Source organism: Eriocheir sinensis, chromosome 42, assembly GCF_024679095.1.
Source record: "Eriocheir sinensis breed Jianghai 21 chromosome 42, ASM2467909v1, whole genome shotgun sequence".
Classification (NCBI taxonomy): domain Eukaryota; kingdom Metazoa; phylum Arthropoda; class Malacostraca; order Decapoda; family Varunidae; genus Eriocheir; species Eriocheir sinensis.
In genome coordinates, this window is record NC_066550.1 from 9,626,895 (window position 1) to 9,646,144 (window position 19,250).

General features: G+C 38.3%; 1 protein-coding gene across 11 annotated transcripts in view; it reads left to right on the plus strand.

Moving 5' to 3' along the window:
• The window catches only part of LOC127009945 (neural-cadherin-like), a 309,853-nt gene that overhangs the window by 217,989 nt on the left and 72,614 nt on the right, over positions 1-19,250 (plus strand). The window contains exons 1-2 of one of the 11 annotated variants that reach the window (XM_050883486.1): positions 4,373-4,425; positions 12,752-13,295. The exons of the other annotated variants lie outside the window; for them this stretch is intronic. Of the exons in view, the coding sequence (XP_050739443.1) occupies positions 13,247-13,295 (49 nt within the window). The 5' untranslated portion in view covers positions 4,373-4,425; positions 12,752-13,246. Of the gene's footprint in view, positions 1-4,372; positions 4,426-12,751; positions 13,296-19,250 lie in introns of those variants that run through there. 11 annotated transcript variants of the gene reach the window in all.

Genomic DNA, 19,250 nt, shown 5'->3' on the forward strand with positions numbered 1-19,250 from the left:
GAATTAGAAATCAACTGTCACTACTATTACTACTACTACTACTACTACTACTACTACTACAACTACTACTACTACTACTACTACTACTACAACTACTACTACTACTACTACTACGACTACAACTACTACTACTACTACTACTACTACTACTACTACTACTACTACTACTACTACTACTACTACTACTACGACTACTACTACTACTACCACTACCATCACCACCACTACTACATACAACAACAACAACAACAACAATAACAATAATAATAACAATACATAACAATACCATTAACATCGGCCACACACACACACACACACACACACACACTCTCTCTCTCTCTCTCTCTCTCTCTCTCCTTCCTTTCATATTACTTTCCCTTCCTTTCCTTTCCTTTTCCTACCCTTCCTAACACACACACACACACACACACACACACCGTCACCACATTATCACGACTTAACTTACCTGACAAAAGTGATTAATTAGTCCCTTTATATCCACACTATTTATTTATTTATTTATTTGGCCAAACTCTCGCTGTAGAAAAATACTCTTGCATATTTTCTTTTTTGGGGGGGCTGGTATTATCATCGTTTATCGACCTTTATATCTTGTTATCTTAATCTTTTTCTTCTTAGCCCATTAACGCCTCTTTTTTTTAGCACGAGAAGGGAAGAAAAGTAAAGGTGTGGGAAGATAATGGAGAAGGAAAAAAGTAATGGTGAAGGAAATATAATAACAGGGCAAAGATTATAATAGCGAAAAAAAATAACGTGGGAGAGAAAAAAAAATTGAGGAAAAATAATAGAGTAAAAAATAATACAGGTAAAAATGGTGGAAAAAATAATTAGTAAGGGAAAAATTAATGAAGAGGTGAAAACAATGGAAGGAAAAATAATAGAGAGAGAAACAAGTAATTGAGGGGAAAATACTATTAGAGAGAAAAGAATAATTGACGGAGAGGAAAATATATAATGTAGAGAAAAAAACAGTGAAGGAAAATATAATAAAGAGGAAAGATAATGGAGAGAAAAAAGGCAGAGAAAAGAAAAAAAGAAAAAGCAAACATGATCGATATTTATGTAAGAGAGAGAGAGAGAGAGAGAGAGAGAGAGAGAGAGAGAGAGAGAGAGAGAGAGAGAGAGAGATACCGGATGTTCGAAGCTGTGGACAGTTACAAATGAAAATAATAATAATAATAATAAAAAGCGTCAGAGGAATTTAATAAAGCGATGCGCCATTAAACGTTTTTGCGAAATAAATAATTAATGAGAGAAACGAATAGTGTGTGTGTGTGTGTGTGTGTGTGTGTGTGTGTGTGTGTGTGTGTGTGTGTGTGTGTTGATGGATAGATGAGTTGTTCGGTTTTAATAGGAGGAAGAAAAGAGGAGGAGGAGGAACAGATGTTGAGGAGGAGGAGAAGGAAGAGAGGTGGAGGAGGAGGAGGAGGAATAGAGGTGGAGGAGGAGGAGGAGGAGGAGAATCAGACATTGATTCTGAGTGCGCCAAATACCGCCATGGACACAGCTAAGAGGGAGGGAGGTCTTGAGAGGGATTAAGAGGGATAACACTGCCACCAAGACCTCCTCCTCCTCTTCCTCTTCCTCTTTTTCATCCTTATCATCTTTATTATTATTTTTTTACTATCAACTTCGTCCTCCTCCTCCTCCTCCTCCTTATGTTTTCCTTTGGCCCAAGTCTTCCTTTCAATTCTTTGGACTCTGCTTCCTCCTCGAGTTCTTTTCTGAGTTCGGTGAAGTGGAAAGTGGAACCAGGAGGAGGAGGAGGAGGAGGAGGAGGAGGAGGAGACCCCCTTTAAACCTCTTGAGGAAGGGGACCAATGCTGTTTATACAGAGAGAGAGAGAGAGAGAGAGAGAGAGAGAGAGAGAGAGAGAGAGAGAGAGAGAGAGAGAGAGAGAGAGAGAGAGAGAGAGAGAGAGAGAGAGAGAGAGAGAGAGAGAGAGAGAGAGAGGACCCCAGCTTGACCGTCAAAAGGACAGAAAGGAAAGAGACAAAAAAAAGTTAACCACATTCAAAAGTGAATGGACAAACAAACAACAAAATAAAGGAAAATAAGGAAAAAAATAGCACACGAAACAAATAGATGACAAGGAGTACTGATAATAAGAGAGACACTGCATTCATCCTCAATTTATTTTCAGCATTAGTTAGACCTCATCTCGAATACGCAGTGCAGTGTTGGTCTCCTTACTCCAGCATGGACAGCGTGTTAAAACCTACCCCCTTAACGAACGACCCCTTCACGAACGACCCCCTCACGAAAGACCCCTTCACGAACGACCCCCTCACGAAAGACCCCTTCACGAGCGACCCCTCCTCGAAAAACCCCTTAACGAACGACCCCTTCACGAAAGACCCATTAACGAACGAGTCTCTTATTTTCGCCTCTCCTCTCCCTATCTTACCCTTTTTCCTCTTCTTTAATTGATCATATTTTCTTTCTCTCTCTCTCTTCACGAACGCCCCCTTCACGAAAGACCCCTTCACGAACGACGGTGTGTGTTTATTTACAGTAAAGAAAACAGCTCAAGGGGAAAAAATTAAAAAAAAAGCCCACAAATCACTGCTCCTTAAAAAAAAAAAAAAAGAGTTAAGAGGAGTGGCCGAAAGTGAGGTCAATTTCAGAAGGAGTAGGAGTAGGATGACAGAAATGATTCACTGGTGGAGAATCTTGAAGTATATGAAAAGGCTTAAACGTTTAAATCTGCATTCTTAAAACTCTAGGCGAAGGGTGCAAGGATACTTGAGGACCTATACAAATGAATGAAGAGTTTCTGGTAGTGTCTCTTTTTGTTTGTGTATCCAACTGTGTGTGTGTGTGTGTGTGTGTGTGTGTGTGTGTGTGTGTGTGTGTGTGTGTGTGTGTGTGTGTTTCAATCACTATCTCTCCTTTTGTCTGTACGAGTATATCCAATCATTTGTGTCTGTTATTTCTGTTACTGTCTCTGTTTGTTTATCTAACTGTTTGTGTTTTCTGTTATAATCTCTTTTATGTCTTTATCTAATTGTTTGTGTCTAGTATTTCTGTTATTATCTCTCTTTCTGTCTGTATATGTAGCCGTTTCTGTCTCTGTGTCCCTCTGTCTGTTTCTGGTACTGTCTTTTAATGTGTTTCTGTTCTGTTTTAAGTTTACCAGATGCAACATAAGAACATAAGGACTCTGCAGCCACTCAAACTACCTATTCCCACCTGTCCTATCAGTAAGGTTCCAGTGGCAATAGAACAGGGTAGGACTCGTAGTAACAGGTTTAGGTTGGACCAATTCAGATTCAACAAGGACATAGGCAGGAATTGGTCTCGTAATAGCGTGGAGGATTAGCGTAACAGGCTTGGCAGTCATGTGGTGAGTGTCAATACGATGGACACACACATGAAAACGTTGGATAAGTTAATGGATAGTGAGAGTAGGTGGGAATAGGTAGTTTGATTGGGATGATTCCTTATGCTCTTATGTTAAATATGGTAAACTTAGAACAGAACAGAAACACATTAAAATACAGTAACATAAAGAAACAGAGAGACATAGAGACAGAAAAGGCTACATCTACAGACAGAAAGACAGATTGTAATTGAAAATATAGACACAAATGTTTAGAAATAGATAGAAAGACAGATAGCAACAGAGAAAGATAGACACAAACAGTTAGATATACAGACAGAAAGACAGACAGCAACGGAAAATCACAAACAGGCAAAAAAACAGACACCCAACAGGCAGACACACAGACAGACAGACATGAGGACAAACAGACTCAGGGGAATGCTTTAACCTTTTTCCTCTCCCTGAACTAATCTCGAAGACCCTTGTGAACAGTGTGTAGAGGAGTGCTATATGCCGGGGGTCAGAGAGAGAGAGAGAGAGAGAGAGAGAGAGAGAGAGAGAGAGAGAGAGAGAATAGATAAAAAGGAAAAAGAAAATATGATAAATTAAAGAAAAGGAAAAAGGGAAAGATAGGGAGAAGAGAGGCGAAAATAAGAGACTAGAGAAGAGAAGAGAGAGAGAGAGAGAGAGAGAGAGAGAGAGAGAGAGAGAGAGAGAGAGAGAGAGAGAGAGAGAGAAAGAGAGAGAGAGAGAAGAGAAGAGAGGGAAGAAATGGAAGGAAAGCGAAGGGAAGGAAAGGAAGAGAAGGGGATAGGAAAAAAAGAAAAGGAGAAAAGACAGAATAAATAAAAAGGAAAGAGAAAATATGATAAATTAAAGGAGAAGAAAAAGGGAAAGATAAGGAGAGGAGAGGCGAAAATAAGAGAATAGAGGAGAGAAGAGGAGAGAGAGAGAGAGAGAGAGAGAGAGAGAGAGAGAGAGAGAGAGAGAGAGTGCGGGGCCAGTCTCGTGTCGGGAGTCGCGGTGAGAACACGAAAACCCGGCCGCTAGTATTGCGCTCACTGGCCGAGGGTTGCGAAGTATGTGTTTGTGTTCTGTTGTGCTGTGAGCCGAGTACCGCGCGACCACCACCATCACCACCTCCAGCAACCTCATTTTTCACCTGTTTTTCATTTTCATCATCATCTTTATCCTTGTCATTGTGCTCATCTTCCCTCTCGTCATCGTCATCCTCTTCCTCCTCCTTTGAATAGAGAAATAAGTTGAAAAGAAAAGTAGAAAAAACAGCGTATAGAAGTATATTTTGTGTTTTCTTGGTGATATTAACAACTTGCTTCTGCTCTCGTGATAATGTTGTGAAGAGCAGATAAAAAGGACCTGTAGATGAGTTTGACTAAGAAAAAAACTATTGCGAATGAAAATATTAAAGAAAATGTATTAATGGAAAAAAGACGAATCAGAAATATAAAGAAATTGGGAAAATACGAGTAAGACATGATAATTAGAACAGAACGAAGAAAATTATGAACGGGGAAAGGTAGAAAATAAAGGAAGATATGAATTACATAATGATAGAGGAAGAGAGAATGGTAGAAAAGAAACAAGAAAAAAGAAAAATAGGGAAACACGAGCGAAGAAAAATAAAAAAAATAATGTTGAAGATAAATTTATAAGAAGGAAGGGAAAAGTGTAACGGGCGCTCGATGAACCGTATAGAAAGAAAAAGAACGAAAGCAAGAAAGAAGAAAAATAAAATGAAATAATATAAGAATGCGATCTTGTAAGTACCGCGTAATGGATATTTAAAGAAAGGAGAAAAGAGGAAAAATAATAATTGATGTTTGATAAGTAATGTAAAGAGGGAATGCATCTCTCTCTCTCTCTCTCTCTCTCTCTCTCTTCTCTTATTTTCGCCTCTTCTTTCCTTTCACTTTTTCCTTTCCTTTCCTTTACCATATTTTCTCTTTCCTTTTTATTTATTCTGTCTCCTCTCCTCTTCTTTTTTCTCTCTCTCTCTCTCTCTCTCTCTCTCTCTCTCTCTCTCTCTCTCTCTCTCTCTCTCTCTCTCTCTCTCTCTACGTTATCTCCGTTGCTTTGTTTGTTTGTTTGTTTGTCTTTTAGGGTTAGATTCACTGGTGTTTGTTTGGTTGTTTATTTTTGTTGTTGTTTTCCTGTCTTTTAGAACTGTCACTTTCGTGCTCTTTTTCTTCTTCACCTTCATCTTCATATTTTTCATCATCTTCTTCTTCATTTACTTCTTCTTCTTCGTCTTCACACTTTTCATCTTTTCCTTCTTCTTCTTCATCTACTTTTCCTTCTTCGTCTTCATATTTTTCATCTTTTCCTTCTTCTTCTTCTTTGTCTTCACAGTTTTCTATTTTTTCTTCTTTCTTTTCTTCTTCCTCTTCATCTATTTTTCTTCTTATGCTTCTTCTTTGCTTCTTCATATTTCATCTTCCTCTTCTTTCTCTTCCTCTTTCTTTTCTTCGTTGTTCTTTTCTTCTTATTTTCCTTCTTCTTATCTTCGTTTTCATCTTTTGCTTCTTCTTTGCTTTATATTTCAACCTCCAATTCTTCCTCTTCTTCTGCTTCCTTTTCCATTTCTTGTTCTGGTTCATCGTCGTCGTCAACTTCTTATTTTTCTTCACCTTCATCCTCCTCCTCTTCCTCCTCCTCTTTATCCATATCTTCCCTTTTCTTCCTATTAGTTTGTCATTTTCGTCATAACTCTACGCTAATGCCTTGCCATGTTTCATTATTATCCTTCCAATTGCCTCGTTAGTGTCGACAGATCCATAGTTCCCCTTTTCTTTTTCCCTCCTTCATCATAAGTGTCTAATTATTTCTGCCTTACGCCTCTTTATATGGTTTTCTTATCTATATTTTTGTCATTTATATATCGCAAGTTTGTCATTCCATTCTTTCCATCAGTTTCCCTCTATTTTCTTCTCTCCCTTTTCTTTATTTTATTTTTCTCATGTTTATCTAATCATTTTTCATTACACCTTTTTTTCAGGTTTTTTTTCGTCTATTCTTCTCTCTTCTATATGTCACGGATTTGATATATGTTTGTCTTTCTTCCTTCCTTTCTCTCTTTTTTTCAGTTTCCCTTTCCTTGTCCTGCTCCTTCACTAATTTTCCCTTTTATTTCACCTAACTGTCTAATTATTTCTACATTTCACCTCTCATCTGTTTTTCTAATCCACTTTTCTCTCCTTCAAATGTCACGTGTTTAAAATCAATGTTTGTCCATTCTTTCTAATTATTTCTGCATTTTCCTCTTTATATGGTTTTCTTATTTCTGCATTTCGCCTCATCTGTTTTTCTAATCCATTTTTCATTCCTTCAAATGTCACGGGTTTAATATCAATGTTTGTCCTTTTCCCCCTTTCCCCCCTCCTTCACTAATTTTCTCTTTTATCTTACCTAACTGTCTAATTATTTCTGCATTTTGCCTCTCATCTGTTTTTCTAATCCATTTTTCTATCTTTCAAAATAATGTCACGGGTTTAAAATCAATGGTTGTCCTTCTTTCTTTCGTCTCAGTTTCCCTTTCCCCCTCCTTCTTTAATTTTCTCTTACTTAACTGTCTACTTATTTCTCCATTTCGCCTCATCTGTTTTTCTAATTCATTTTTCTCTCCTTCAAATGTCACGGGTTTAATATCAGTGTTTGTCCTTTCCCCCCTTTCCCCCCTCCTTCACTAATTTTCTCTTTTATATTTCCTAACTGTCTAATTATTTTTGCATTTCGCCTCTCATCTGTTTTTCTAATCCATTTTTCTATCCTTCAAATGTCACGGGTTTAATATCAATGTTTGTCCTTTCCCCCCTTTCCCCCCTCCTTCACTAATTTTCTCTTATCTTACTTAACTGTCTAATTATTTCTGCATTTCGCCTCTCATCTGTTTTTCTAATCCATTTTTCATTCCTTCAAATGTCACGGGTTTAATATCAATGTTTGTCCTTTCCCCCCTTTCCCCTCCCCCCCCCTCCTTCACTAATTTTCTCTTTATCTCACCTAATTGTCTAATTATTTCTACATTTCGCCTGTGATCTGTTTTTCTAATCCATTTTTCACTGCTTCAGATGTCACGGGTTTAATGTCAATGTTTGTCGTTCCTTACCTTCTTCCTACTTTCTTCCTTTCTTATTTTTTTTATCAGTTTCTCTCTCCTTGTTTCCATTTCGCCTCATCTGTTTTTCTTCTCCAATTTTCTCGCGGGTTTTCGATCAATATTTGTCCTTTTTTCCCTCCTCTCAGTTTCCCTTCCCTGATTTCCCCTTATTTTTTTTCTTCAGAATGTCTAATTATTTCAACATACACCTTTTATCTTTTTTTCTTACCTACTTTTTCCTCTCTAATGTCACGGTAAACCCTCCTCCTGCTCTTTCTCTTCTTCTTCGTCTTATTCTTCACTTCTTCCTCCTCCTCAGTGATATGTGTCTGTCCTCCTTCCTTCCTCTTAGTTTCCCTTCCCTTGTTTTACTTTCACGTCATTTTTCCCGTCAATCGGTTATGGTTTGAGATAATTGAGTCGAATGGATGATTGTGCAGCGCTGATGAGCTAATCCAGTGAAGTGTGTGTGTGTGTGTGTGTGTTTGTGTGTGTGTGTGTGTGTGTGTGTGTGTGTGTGTGTGTGTGTGTGTGTGTTTAGTTAAGGAGATGAGAGGGCTGTCAAGCAGAGTGATGGAAGTGTTAATGGGTTGTGGATTACGTGCAAGTGGAGTGTGAAAGGATGTGGAGTCGTGTGTGTGGAGTGGGATTGGTGTGGGTGAGTGTGGTATGTGGAGGGGGTGGAGTGAAGGTGATGTTTGTGGGGTAATGATGGTGTTTGGGTGTGTGTGGGTGGGGGGATTGGTGAAGTGGAAACGGAATGGGTGGATGAGGGGGTGGATGAAGGGTTAATGTGTGTGAGTGTAGTGGGTTGGGGTGGATGTGAGTAGATGGGTGAGAATTAATGTGGAATGTGAATGTGGGGGTGGATGTGTGGGGGGTGGAGGGGTGGAGTGAAGTGCGTTAATGTGGAGTGGGTGTGAATGGGGAGGTGGATGTAGGGGTGATGTGTGGGGGGTGGAGGGGTGGAGTGCAGTGTGTTAATGTGGAGTGGGTATGAATGAGGGGGTGGATGTAGGGGTGATGTGTGGGGGGTGGAAGGGTGGAGTTTGTTAATGTGGAATGGATATGAATGATGGGGTGAATGTAAGGGTGTATGTGTATATGTGGGTGTGGGTGGAGTGAAGTTTATTAATGTGGAGTGGGTGTGAATGAGGTGGGTGGATGTAAGGGGTATGTGTATGTGTGGGTGTGGGTGGAGTGACCGGAAAATAAGTGGAGTGGTATGTGGGTGTAACAATATATCTGATGTGGAATTATGTAGTGGAAGATGTGGTTGTGAAGTTGTATTAGTGGTTACATTGTAGTGGTCATTATCATCATCATCATTATCATCATTAACCATCAGCTGAAAGAACATAATGAGTCTGATAAAACGTTTAATATGGTTGAAGAATTACTGATGAAATTATATGGTTGGTTATATTGTACTAGTTGTCATTATTTTCATTATTATTATTATCATTATTAAACGTGAGACAGAGAATGACCCTCACCCCACACTCCTTCTCTCCCTTCCTTTCTCTTCTTCTCTCCCTCACTCCCTCCCTCCCTCTTCTCTCCCTCCCTCCTCGTAAACATAAAAGACAAATAACAACAATACAAAATCACTTAATACCTCCCACACTTTTTCTTCTCTTCCTTCTCTCCTTCCCTCCTTCCCTCCCTCCTTCTCCAATCACCCCAATCACCTGAGCACTCATTAACTATCAAGGTGACATTCAGGTGAGCATTGAATCGAAAATACCAGCAAAAATCACCATCACATTAGCCCCATTAAAGCTCAACTGTTCGAAAATAGTGTGAAATGAACAGGTATTGGACAGGTATTGAGGAGCGTGAGAGACGGCTAATCACGCTTTTAGGTTTTACGAGGATTAACTTAATTTTCAGTTTTTTTTTTTTTTTTTTTTTCGCGAGTCAGAAAGTGCAGCCTGATCCGAGTGGATTTGAATGTGGATGTGAAACAGTGTGGAAGTGTGGGTGGTGATGTGTGGGGATGTGTGTGGAGAGAGAGAGAGAGAGAGAGAGAGAGAGAGAGAGAGAGAGAGAGAGAGAGAGAGAGAGAGAGAGAGAGAGAGAATTTAGCCGTGTGGAAATTAGTTTGTGTGTGTGTGTGTGTGTGTGTGTGTGTGTGTGTGTGTAGTAATCAAATTAATCCACGTCTTTCTGAGCTAAATAAGTAAGTCATCATTTTGTTGTTTTGATTCACATATAAACCTTTTCTTTTTTCATTAGCGGGGCAACTTTTTATTTTTTTGTTTTCAATTTGTAAAGAAAAGCAGAGACAGAGAGAGAGAGGAGGGGGGGAGAGAGAGAGAGGGAGGGGGAGAGGGAGAAAAAATAGCAAGGTGAGACTCAACACACAAACACTGGGCTTTGAAAAGAGAACGACAGTAAAAGCAAACAAAAGCAAGCGAGGGAGAGAGAAAAAAAAAGATAATTTAATATAACTGAACCATAATTCGTAGCTCAGGAGGGAGAGACGCAAAGTGACGACCTGCTGAGAGAGAGAGAGAGAGAGAGAGAGAGAGAGAGAGAGAGAGAAGGGTCAGACATCAAAATGTGTAAGTAGCTAAAACTTGTCAGATTAAATAGAAAGACGAAAAGGAACATAGATTACCACAAGAACAACGAAGCGAAAATATAGATAATGAGAGAGAGAGAGAGAGAGAGAGAGAGAGAGAGAGTAACAAGGAAAGATAGCGTGTATATGTAAACGAAAACAAATTTGAATGAGAAATTGGAATGTCAGCGGACCAGAGAGAGAGAAAAAGAAAGAAAAATAGAGGGAAAGAAGGGATAAAAGAAAGAAAGAGAGAAAAAGAAGGAAAGATAGAAAGAAAACGAAAGAAAGAAAGAGAGAGTAGGGAAAAGGGAAAGAAAGAAAGGAGAAAAAAGATATAGATAAAAAGAAAGGGAGAGAGAGAAAAAGAAAGAAAGAAAGTGGAGAGAAAGAGAAAGAAATAAACAAGTAAAAGAAGGGAAGAAATAACGAGAGAAAGAAAGAACGAAAGCAAGAAAAAAAAGATAAACAGAATGAAAAAGAAAAAAAGGAAGGAAGAAAGGAAGAAAAAAAGCTCAAAACCAAAATCCTAAACTCCTCTAAAAAAAACTCTCCTAAACTTCCTCTCTCACAAAACAAAGAAAACAAAACAAAAAAAGAAAAAGAAGCAAAGAAAGACAGCTCAAAAATTCAAGCCCTAATGCTTATATAACCGCTCCTCTCACACACTCATTAATCTTGTACTGTCGCGTGGAAGTCTTGACAAGGACTGAGGAGAGGAGGAAGGGTTTTGCCGCGCCACCGAGGGAACGGAGCTCATGCCAGGGGAGGCGAGCGACGCAGAGAGACGCTGAAGAGGACTAGGAAGAAAAATTTGCAGGACGAGATTAAAGCTACAGCGAAAAGGACCCAAATTTGATGTTAGCGGTTCTTGATTTTGATGTTACTGAAGAAGGAGAAAGAGAGGAAACTGGTATGTGAAAGGAGTATTTGGACGCTGAAGAAGACGAGGAGGAAAGATTTGCAGGACGAGATGGACCCAAATTTTATGTATGCTGTTCTTCTTCTTGTTGAGTTTGATGTTACTGAAGGAAGTGAAAGGAAAGGAAACTGGTATGTGAAAGGAGTATTTGGACCCTGAAAAAGACGAGGAGGAAAGATTTGCAGGACGATATAATAGCTACTGGGAAAAGGACCCGAATTTGATGTGTGCGATTCTTCTTCTTGTTGAGTTTGATGTTACTGAAGGAGAAGAAAGGAAAGGAAACTGATATATGAAAGGAATATGTGGACGCTGAAAAAGACGAGGAGGAAAGATTTGCAGGACGATATTAAAGCTACTGCGAAAAGGACCCGAATTTGTTGTATATATGCGGTTCTTCTTGTTGAGTTTGATGTTACTGAAGGAGAAGAAAGGAAAGGAAACTGGTATATGAAAGGAGTATGTGGACGCAGAAAAAGACGAGGAGGAAAGGTTTGCAGGACGATATTAAAGCTACTGGGAAAAGGACCCGAATTTGATGTGTGCGATTCTTCTTCTTGTTGAGTTTGATGTTACTGAAGGAGAAAGAAAGGAAACTGGTATATGAAAGGAGTATTTGGACGCTGAAAAAGACGAGGAGGAAAGATTTGCAGGACGATATTAAAGCTACTGCGAAAAGGACCCGAATTTGTTGTATATATGCGGTTCTTCTTCTCGTTGAGTTTGATGTTACTGAAGGAGAAGGAAGAAAGAAGACTGACAAATGAAATGTAGAAGATATGTGTCAACCAAAGAGAGATGCTGATAACGAGGGAGAAAGATTAGCAGAACGAGATTGAAATTGCGATGGACTTAAAATTTTATGTAAGCGATTGTTATTTTGATTTTGATGTTAACGAAGGAGAAGAACGGAAAGGAAACTGGTAGATAAAAGGATCATATCAAATACATATAAAGGAATAGCAAAGATCAAAAGAGAATAAAGAAACAAAGATTAAGTGATAAACTAGAGAAAAGCAAAGACGGAAGGAATATAGAAAGAATAAAAGAAAGATAGAAAACCAAAGAAAGGAAGAAAGTAGGGAGAGGGACAGATAAAAAGATAGAGAAAAAGAAAGAAAGAGGAAAGAAAGAAAGGAAGCAGATGTGTGAAAAAATACCACTTGACAAAGAAATAAAAGACTCAGAAATATGAAGTTAGAAAGGAAAAAAAGGAAAAAGACGAAAAATGTGTAAATATAGCAAAGTGTAAAGAAACAAAAGAACAGAAAGAAAAAGGGAACGTAGATTTAAAAGTGAAAATATCGAAGAAGAAGAAGAAGAAGAAGGAAAACACTAAGAAAAAGGAGGAATAGCGAAGTGAAAAACAAATCCAAGAAAGAAAGAAAAAAGCGAAAAAGAAAGAAAGAAGGAAAGTGGGGAGAGAGAAAAAAGAAGTAAAAAAGAAAAACTCAAAATATCATACATCTTAAAATTCTGAAAAAAACGCAAAAAGTGAAAAAAACATAATCCAAGAAAGAAAGAAAGAAAGAAAAGAGAAAAAAGAAAGGAGAAAGAAAAAAGGAAAAATGAAGAAAGAAAGAAAAAATAAAAAATAAAGAAAAAAAAGGAAGAAACGAAGAAATTTTAGGGAGAAAGAAGCGAAAGAAAGCAAAAAAAGAAAAAGAAAGGAGAGTAGGAAGAGATAGAAAAAGAACGATAAAGAAAGAAAGCTCAAATCAAACACCTAATGTCTATATGACCGTTCCTAACACACTCCTTAAGCCCGGGTCACTAAGGCGTTGCGGACACGTTTTCCAGGTCACAGGTCATTGCTAAGGGTGACCCCCGGCGTGCCCAGGTGACCCGCGTGTGCCCAGGTGTCCGGCGCTCCGAGACACATTGCCACCAGGGACACAGGACACATAGGAGGCGAAGGACACTGCAATAGCCTCCTCCTCCTTCTCTTCGTCGATTCATATCCGTTCTCGCCTCCTTCCTCTTCCTCCTCCTCCTCCTCCTCCTCCTCTTACCGATTCGTATTTCTCAATTTTCTCATCTTTCTCCTCCTCCTCCTCCTCCTCCTCTTCTGTTCCTCATTTAGCCTACTCGTCTTTCTCCTTCACCTCCTTTCCTCCTCCTCCTCTTCCTCCTCCTCCTCGCGATCAGTCATTAGAAGGTCATCCTGTGCACTAATGACTGACTGACTGACTAATTGACTGGTTGACTGACTGGCGTATTCACACAGTCACCACCACCACCACCACCACTACCACTACCACCACCACCACCTCTCATCACCAATCCACCACCGCCATGGACCCTGCCAAGCTCCTCCAAATCATCACCAACAGCACCTGGATGGGTAAGAAAGAGTGTAGTGATGAATAACTCTCTCTCTCTCTCTCTCTCTCTCTCTCTCTCTCTCTCTCTCTCTCTCTCTCTCGCTTGAAATGTTTCCTCCGAGCCTGCCATTTTTCTCTCCTTCTCTCCATTTATCTCTCTCCGTTCTCTTTCTTTCCTCCATTTCTCTCGTTCCCTCCCCTCTCTGTCTCCTTCCCTCCTTCTTCCCTTTTTCTCTCTTTCCTTCTCTCCCTCTTCTCTTTTATCTCATTCCTTCCCTTCTCCTATCCTTCCCTCCTTCCTTTCTTTATCTCTCTCCTCTTTTTCTTCCCTCCATTTCTCTCCTTCTCTACTCCCCTTCCTCTCTCTCTCTCTCCTCTTCTTCCCTTTCCCTCCTTCTCCTCCTTCCCTTCTTTGCTTCCCTTCTCTCCTTCGTTTCTTCCTTTCCTCTCTCATTCTTTCATCTCCATTTCTCTCCTCCTCTCTCTCTTCCTCCTCTCTCTCTCCTCTCTCTCCTCTCTCTCTCTCTTCCTCTCTCTCTCTCTCTCTCTCTCTCTCTCTCTCTCTCTCTCTCTCTCTCTCTCTCTCTCTCTCTCTCTCTCTCTCTCTAAATGCTTCTATCTCCGTCCCACTTTGTTCCTCTCTTCCTTCCTTCCTCCCCTTTCTCTTTCCTCCCTTCCTTCCCTTCTCTTTCCTCCTCTTCCTTTCCTCTTCTCTCCCTTCATTCCTTCTTTCTGTCTTTCCTCTCCTTCCTCTCTCCCTTTCCTTCTCTTCTCCTTCCCTTCCTTGTGTCATTCCTCTTCTTCCTCTCTCCCTTCCTTCTCTTCTCTTCCTTCCTCTTCTCTCCCTTTCCTCTTCTCTCCTTCCTTCTATCTTTCCTCTCCTTCCTCTCTCCCTTCTGGGTTTTTTTCTCCCTCCTTTTCCTTCTCCTCTCCTTTCTTTCCTTGTGTTATTCCTCTTCTTCCTCTTCCTCTTCTTTCTCCTCTCTTCCTTCCTCTTCTCTCCCTTTCCTCTTCTCTCCTTCCTTCTATCTTTCCTCTCCTTCCTCTCTCCCTTCTGTTTTTTTCTCCCTTTCCTTCTCCTCTTCCTTTCCTTGTGTTATTCCTCTTCTTCCTCTCTCCCTCCCTTCTCTTCTCTTTATTTCCTCTTCTCTCCTTCCTTCTATCTTTCCTCTCCTTCCTCTCTCCCTGCATTCTTTTCTCCCTCCCTTTCCTTCTCTTCTCCTTCCTCTTCTTCCTCTCTCCCTTCCCTTCCCTTCTCCTCCTTTCTCTTCTCTGCTTCCTTCTATCTTTCCTCTCCTTCCTCTCTCCCTGCTGTCTTTTCTCCCTCCCTTTCCTTCTCTTCTCCTTCCTCTTCTTCCTCTCTCCCTTCCCTTCTCTTCCTTTCTCTTTCCTTTCTCCATAATTGGGTTTTTTCTGGTGTATCTTTCATTTCTCTTCTCCTTCTGTCTTTCTTTTTATTCGTTTTCGTTGTTTCCTGTTTTCTCTTTTTCTTTCTTTCGCTTCGTTTCTCTGTCTGGCTTTATTTTTTGTTTCCTTTTCGTTGTTGTTCGTTTCAGCTTCTTGTTATTTGTTTGTATGTTGGCTTTCAATTTGCATCCTCCTCCTCCTCCTCCTCCTCCTCCTCCTCCTCCTCCTCCTCCTCCTCCTCCTCCTCTTCCTCTTCCTCCTCCTCCTCGCTCCCCGAAACTCACTCAGAACCATTAATTACATTTACATTACCCACTTAAGCCCAACACCACCTTCGCCTGCACACACACACACACACACACACACACACACACACACACACACACACAAACACAGATATATAGGTAGATAGATAGACACACACACAGACAGACAGACCCACAGACAGATAGATACACACACACACACACACACACACACACACACACACACACACACACACACACAAACACAGATATATAGGTAGATAGATAGACACACACACAGACAGACATACACACCGACAGATAGATACACACACACACACACACACACACACACACACACATACAAACACAAACACACACACATGGATAGATAGGTAGATAGATAGACACACAGACAGACAGACAGACCCACAGACAGATAGATACACACACACACACACACACACACACACACACACACACACACACACACACACACACACATACACACAACTTTCTCCGCTATCAAAAATATCCATCTGAACAGCCTTACACACCTTGGTTATACAGGTAATATTTCACAGGTAAAGCAGAAATAACGATACATTTATGAATTATTTTTATTTTAAGGAAACGGCCACCACTACCACCAACACACACACACACACACACACACACACACACACACACACACACACACACACACACACACACACACATCTGGCATCCAAACACTTTTATTAGAATTTCAAATCAGCCTCCTCCATTAGGTCGTATTACAATTTGATATTATAATTGTTTCAGAGGATAAAAATAACGAAATACATTACGCCCACAACGCCATTCGAGTCTTCTTTAATTAGTTACCTGTGCAGCATGACTCACCTTGCTACTGCCGTGTGCGTGTGTGTTTCAAAGGTAACATAATTAATTACGACACGTGTTCAGCTGTATCAAGTAACCAATGTTTTAATAGTTTTGGTCTATTCATTACCGCTATTTTGTGTCACACGAAGATTAGATTCTTTTCCCCACAAGTTAAACCTACACATTTTTTTACACATTTTTATACCTTTTTTACATTTTTTATATATTTTTACACATTTTTATACCTTTTTTACATTTTTTATATATTTTTACACATTTTTACACTTTTTTATATATTTTTACACATTTTTACACTTTTTTATATATTTTTACACTTTTTTATATATTTTTTACACATTTTTACACTTTTTTATATATTTTTTCACGTTTTTACACTTTTTTATATTTTACACATTTTTACACTTTTTTATATATTTTTACACATTTTTACACTTTTTTTAATATTTTTTACACATTTTTACACTTTTTTATATATTTTTTCACGTTTTTACACTTTTTTATATATTTTTTACACATTTTTACGCTTTTACACGTTTTTATTTTTTACACATTTTACACTTTTTTACACGTTTTTACACATTTTTACACATTTTCTGCGCTTTTTTACATATTTTTTAACACATTTTTTACACATTTTTTTACTCATTTTTTACACATTTTTTTGCACACTTTTAATAATCTTGGTCTATTCCTTACCTGTGTTTAATATCACACGAAGATTAGATTTTTTTTCCATAATATCTCGAGGGCAAAATATCATCAGCGCTTTTGGTTCTTGGTTTACTCTACCTTATTCTCAATCACACTCGACGGTTAGTATTTCTCTTCCAGTTGTTAGGCAGATAGAACCACACATTATTATTTTTTTTACAGTAAAGGAGAAAGAATAAAAACAAAATCGCTCACTTTTTTTAATAATCTTGCTTTACTCTCCATCTTTTTGTTGTTGTTGTTGTTGTTGTTTTGACTAGAACTTTTTCCACGGGTTAGACAGATGTTTTAGAACCACACAATATTTTTTTACAGTAAAGGAGAAACCACAAAGACAAAATCATCAACGTATTCAATAATCTTGTTTTACTTTCCACTTTTTGTTTTTTGTATCACTTGACAACTAGAATTTTTTCCACGGGTTAGACATGTTTTGGAACCACACATTATTTTTTTACAGTAAAGGAGAAATCACTCACTTTTTTAATAATTTTGTTTTACTCCACCTTTTTTTGTGTGTGTATCAACTGACGACTAAAAAAATTCCCCGGGTTTGAGAGGTAAAAGTGCACATTTATTTTTTTTACAGTAAAGGAGAAAGCATTAAAGCAAAATCACTAACGTTTTTAATAGTCTTTCTTGACTCTTTACTTGCATTCTGTATCACACACGAGGATTATCATATTTTCCACAGGCTAGCGGATAAAACTACACATCCAATTCTTACGTTAAAGGAGGCAGTTCAAAGGCAAAAAAAAAAATTACTTTGTCTATTCTGTATCACACTCGAGAATTAGCATTTTTTCTCCACAGTCCAGGCGGATAAAACTACACATCCAATTCTTACGTCAAAGGAGGAAGTTCAAGGGCAAAAAAAAAATACTTTGTCTATTCTGTATCACACTCAAGGATTAGCATTTTTTTTTTTTTGTTGTTGTTGTTGTTTTTGTTTTTTTTGTCCACAGGCTAGGCGGATAAAACTACACATCCCTTTTTTTTTTACGTCAAAGGAAGAAGTTCAAAGGCAAAAAAATAAAATACTTTGTCTATTCTGTATCACACTCAAGGATTAGCATTTTTTTGTTGTTGTTGTTGTTGTTGTTTTGTTTTGTTTTTTTGTTTTTTTGTCCACAGGCTAGGCGGATAAAACTACACATCCCTTTTTTTTTACGTCAAAGGAGGAAGTTCAAGGGCAAAAAAAAAAAATACTCTGTCTATTCTGTATCACACTCGAGAATTAGCATTTTTTCCACATGTTAGGCAGATATAACAACACATATTTTTTACAGTAAAGGAAGCAACACAGTGACAAAATATATATACAGAAAGAAGGCTCGTTGTAGCAGTGTTATGGCGCTATGCTCTTATTTAAATCGTGAAGTATCAAGGCCATTACCAACGAGTCAACAACATGCGAGATCTGAATAGCTCTCATTATTATTAAGTAAAACGCCTGCATTTTCCAGCTGGTTTTAGTTGATTAGCTCTGTAGTGTATGACAACCAACCTTGGGAGTACATTCACATTGACCTCTCTTGGCCATTTCTTACTTTTTACTTACTTTTTACTTACTTATTTTAGTTGATTAGCTCTGTAGTGTATGACAACCAACCTTGGGAGTACACTCATATTGACCTCTCTCTTGGCCCTTCCTTACTTTTTACTTACTTATTACTTACTTATTTTAGTTGATTAGCTCTGTAGTGTATGACAACCAACCTTGGGAGTACATTCATATTGACCTCTCTTGGCCATTCCTTACTTTTCTCTTCTACAGGAGCAGCGATTAGCGGGCATTTCCTACTTCACTTATTTTTGTTTCCCTTGAGCTGCTTCCTCTGCTGTAAAAAGTGGTAATTGCACAGCCCTTCACTTAAACTACACTTAACAATATTACCCACACTACTTACACTTCATAATGATACGCACCACACTTCATAATGCTGCACAGTACACTTCCTAACATAACAGACATTTATGGTATGATATTAGATTGTGGTTGGGGCAGCTCATATTTTTACACATTTTTACACATTTTTACATATTTTTACACATTTTTACATATTTTTACACATTTTTACATAATTTTACACATTTTTACATATTTTTACACATTTTTACATATTTTTACATATTACATATTTTTACACATTTTTACATATTTTTACATATATTTTTACACATTTTTACATATTTTTACACATTTTTACATTTTTACATATTTTTACATAATTTTACACATTTTTACATTTTTTTACACATTTTTACATATTTTCAAACATTTTTACACATTTTTATATTTACATATTTTTTACACATTTTTACACATTTTTTTTCTTTTTACATGTTTTTTTACACATTTTTTCTTTTTACATATTTTTTACACATTTTTTACACACGCTTTTTTACATATTTTTTGACACATTTCTTTCACATTTTTTACACAATGTTTAATAATCTTGGTCTACTCCTTACCTGTATTTAATATCACACAAAGATTAGATTTTTTCCCCACAAGTCAGACAGATAACACTACACATTAACTCAAAGGCAAAATATCATCAGATGGGATAACGCGCCGAACACTCAACCACCCCGAGCTGTACCCTCCTTCCCCTCTTCCTAAATACTTCACACTAAAATATACGTATCACAGAAAACATATCTAACGCTTCTCCTAAACGCCAACACAAATATAATAACGTACGCAGTGTCCCACCTGCT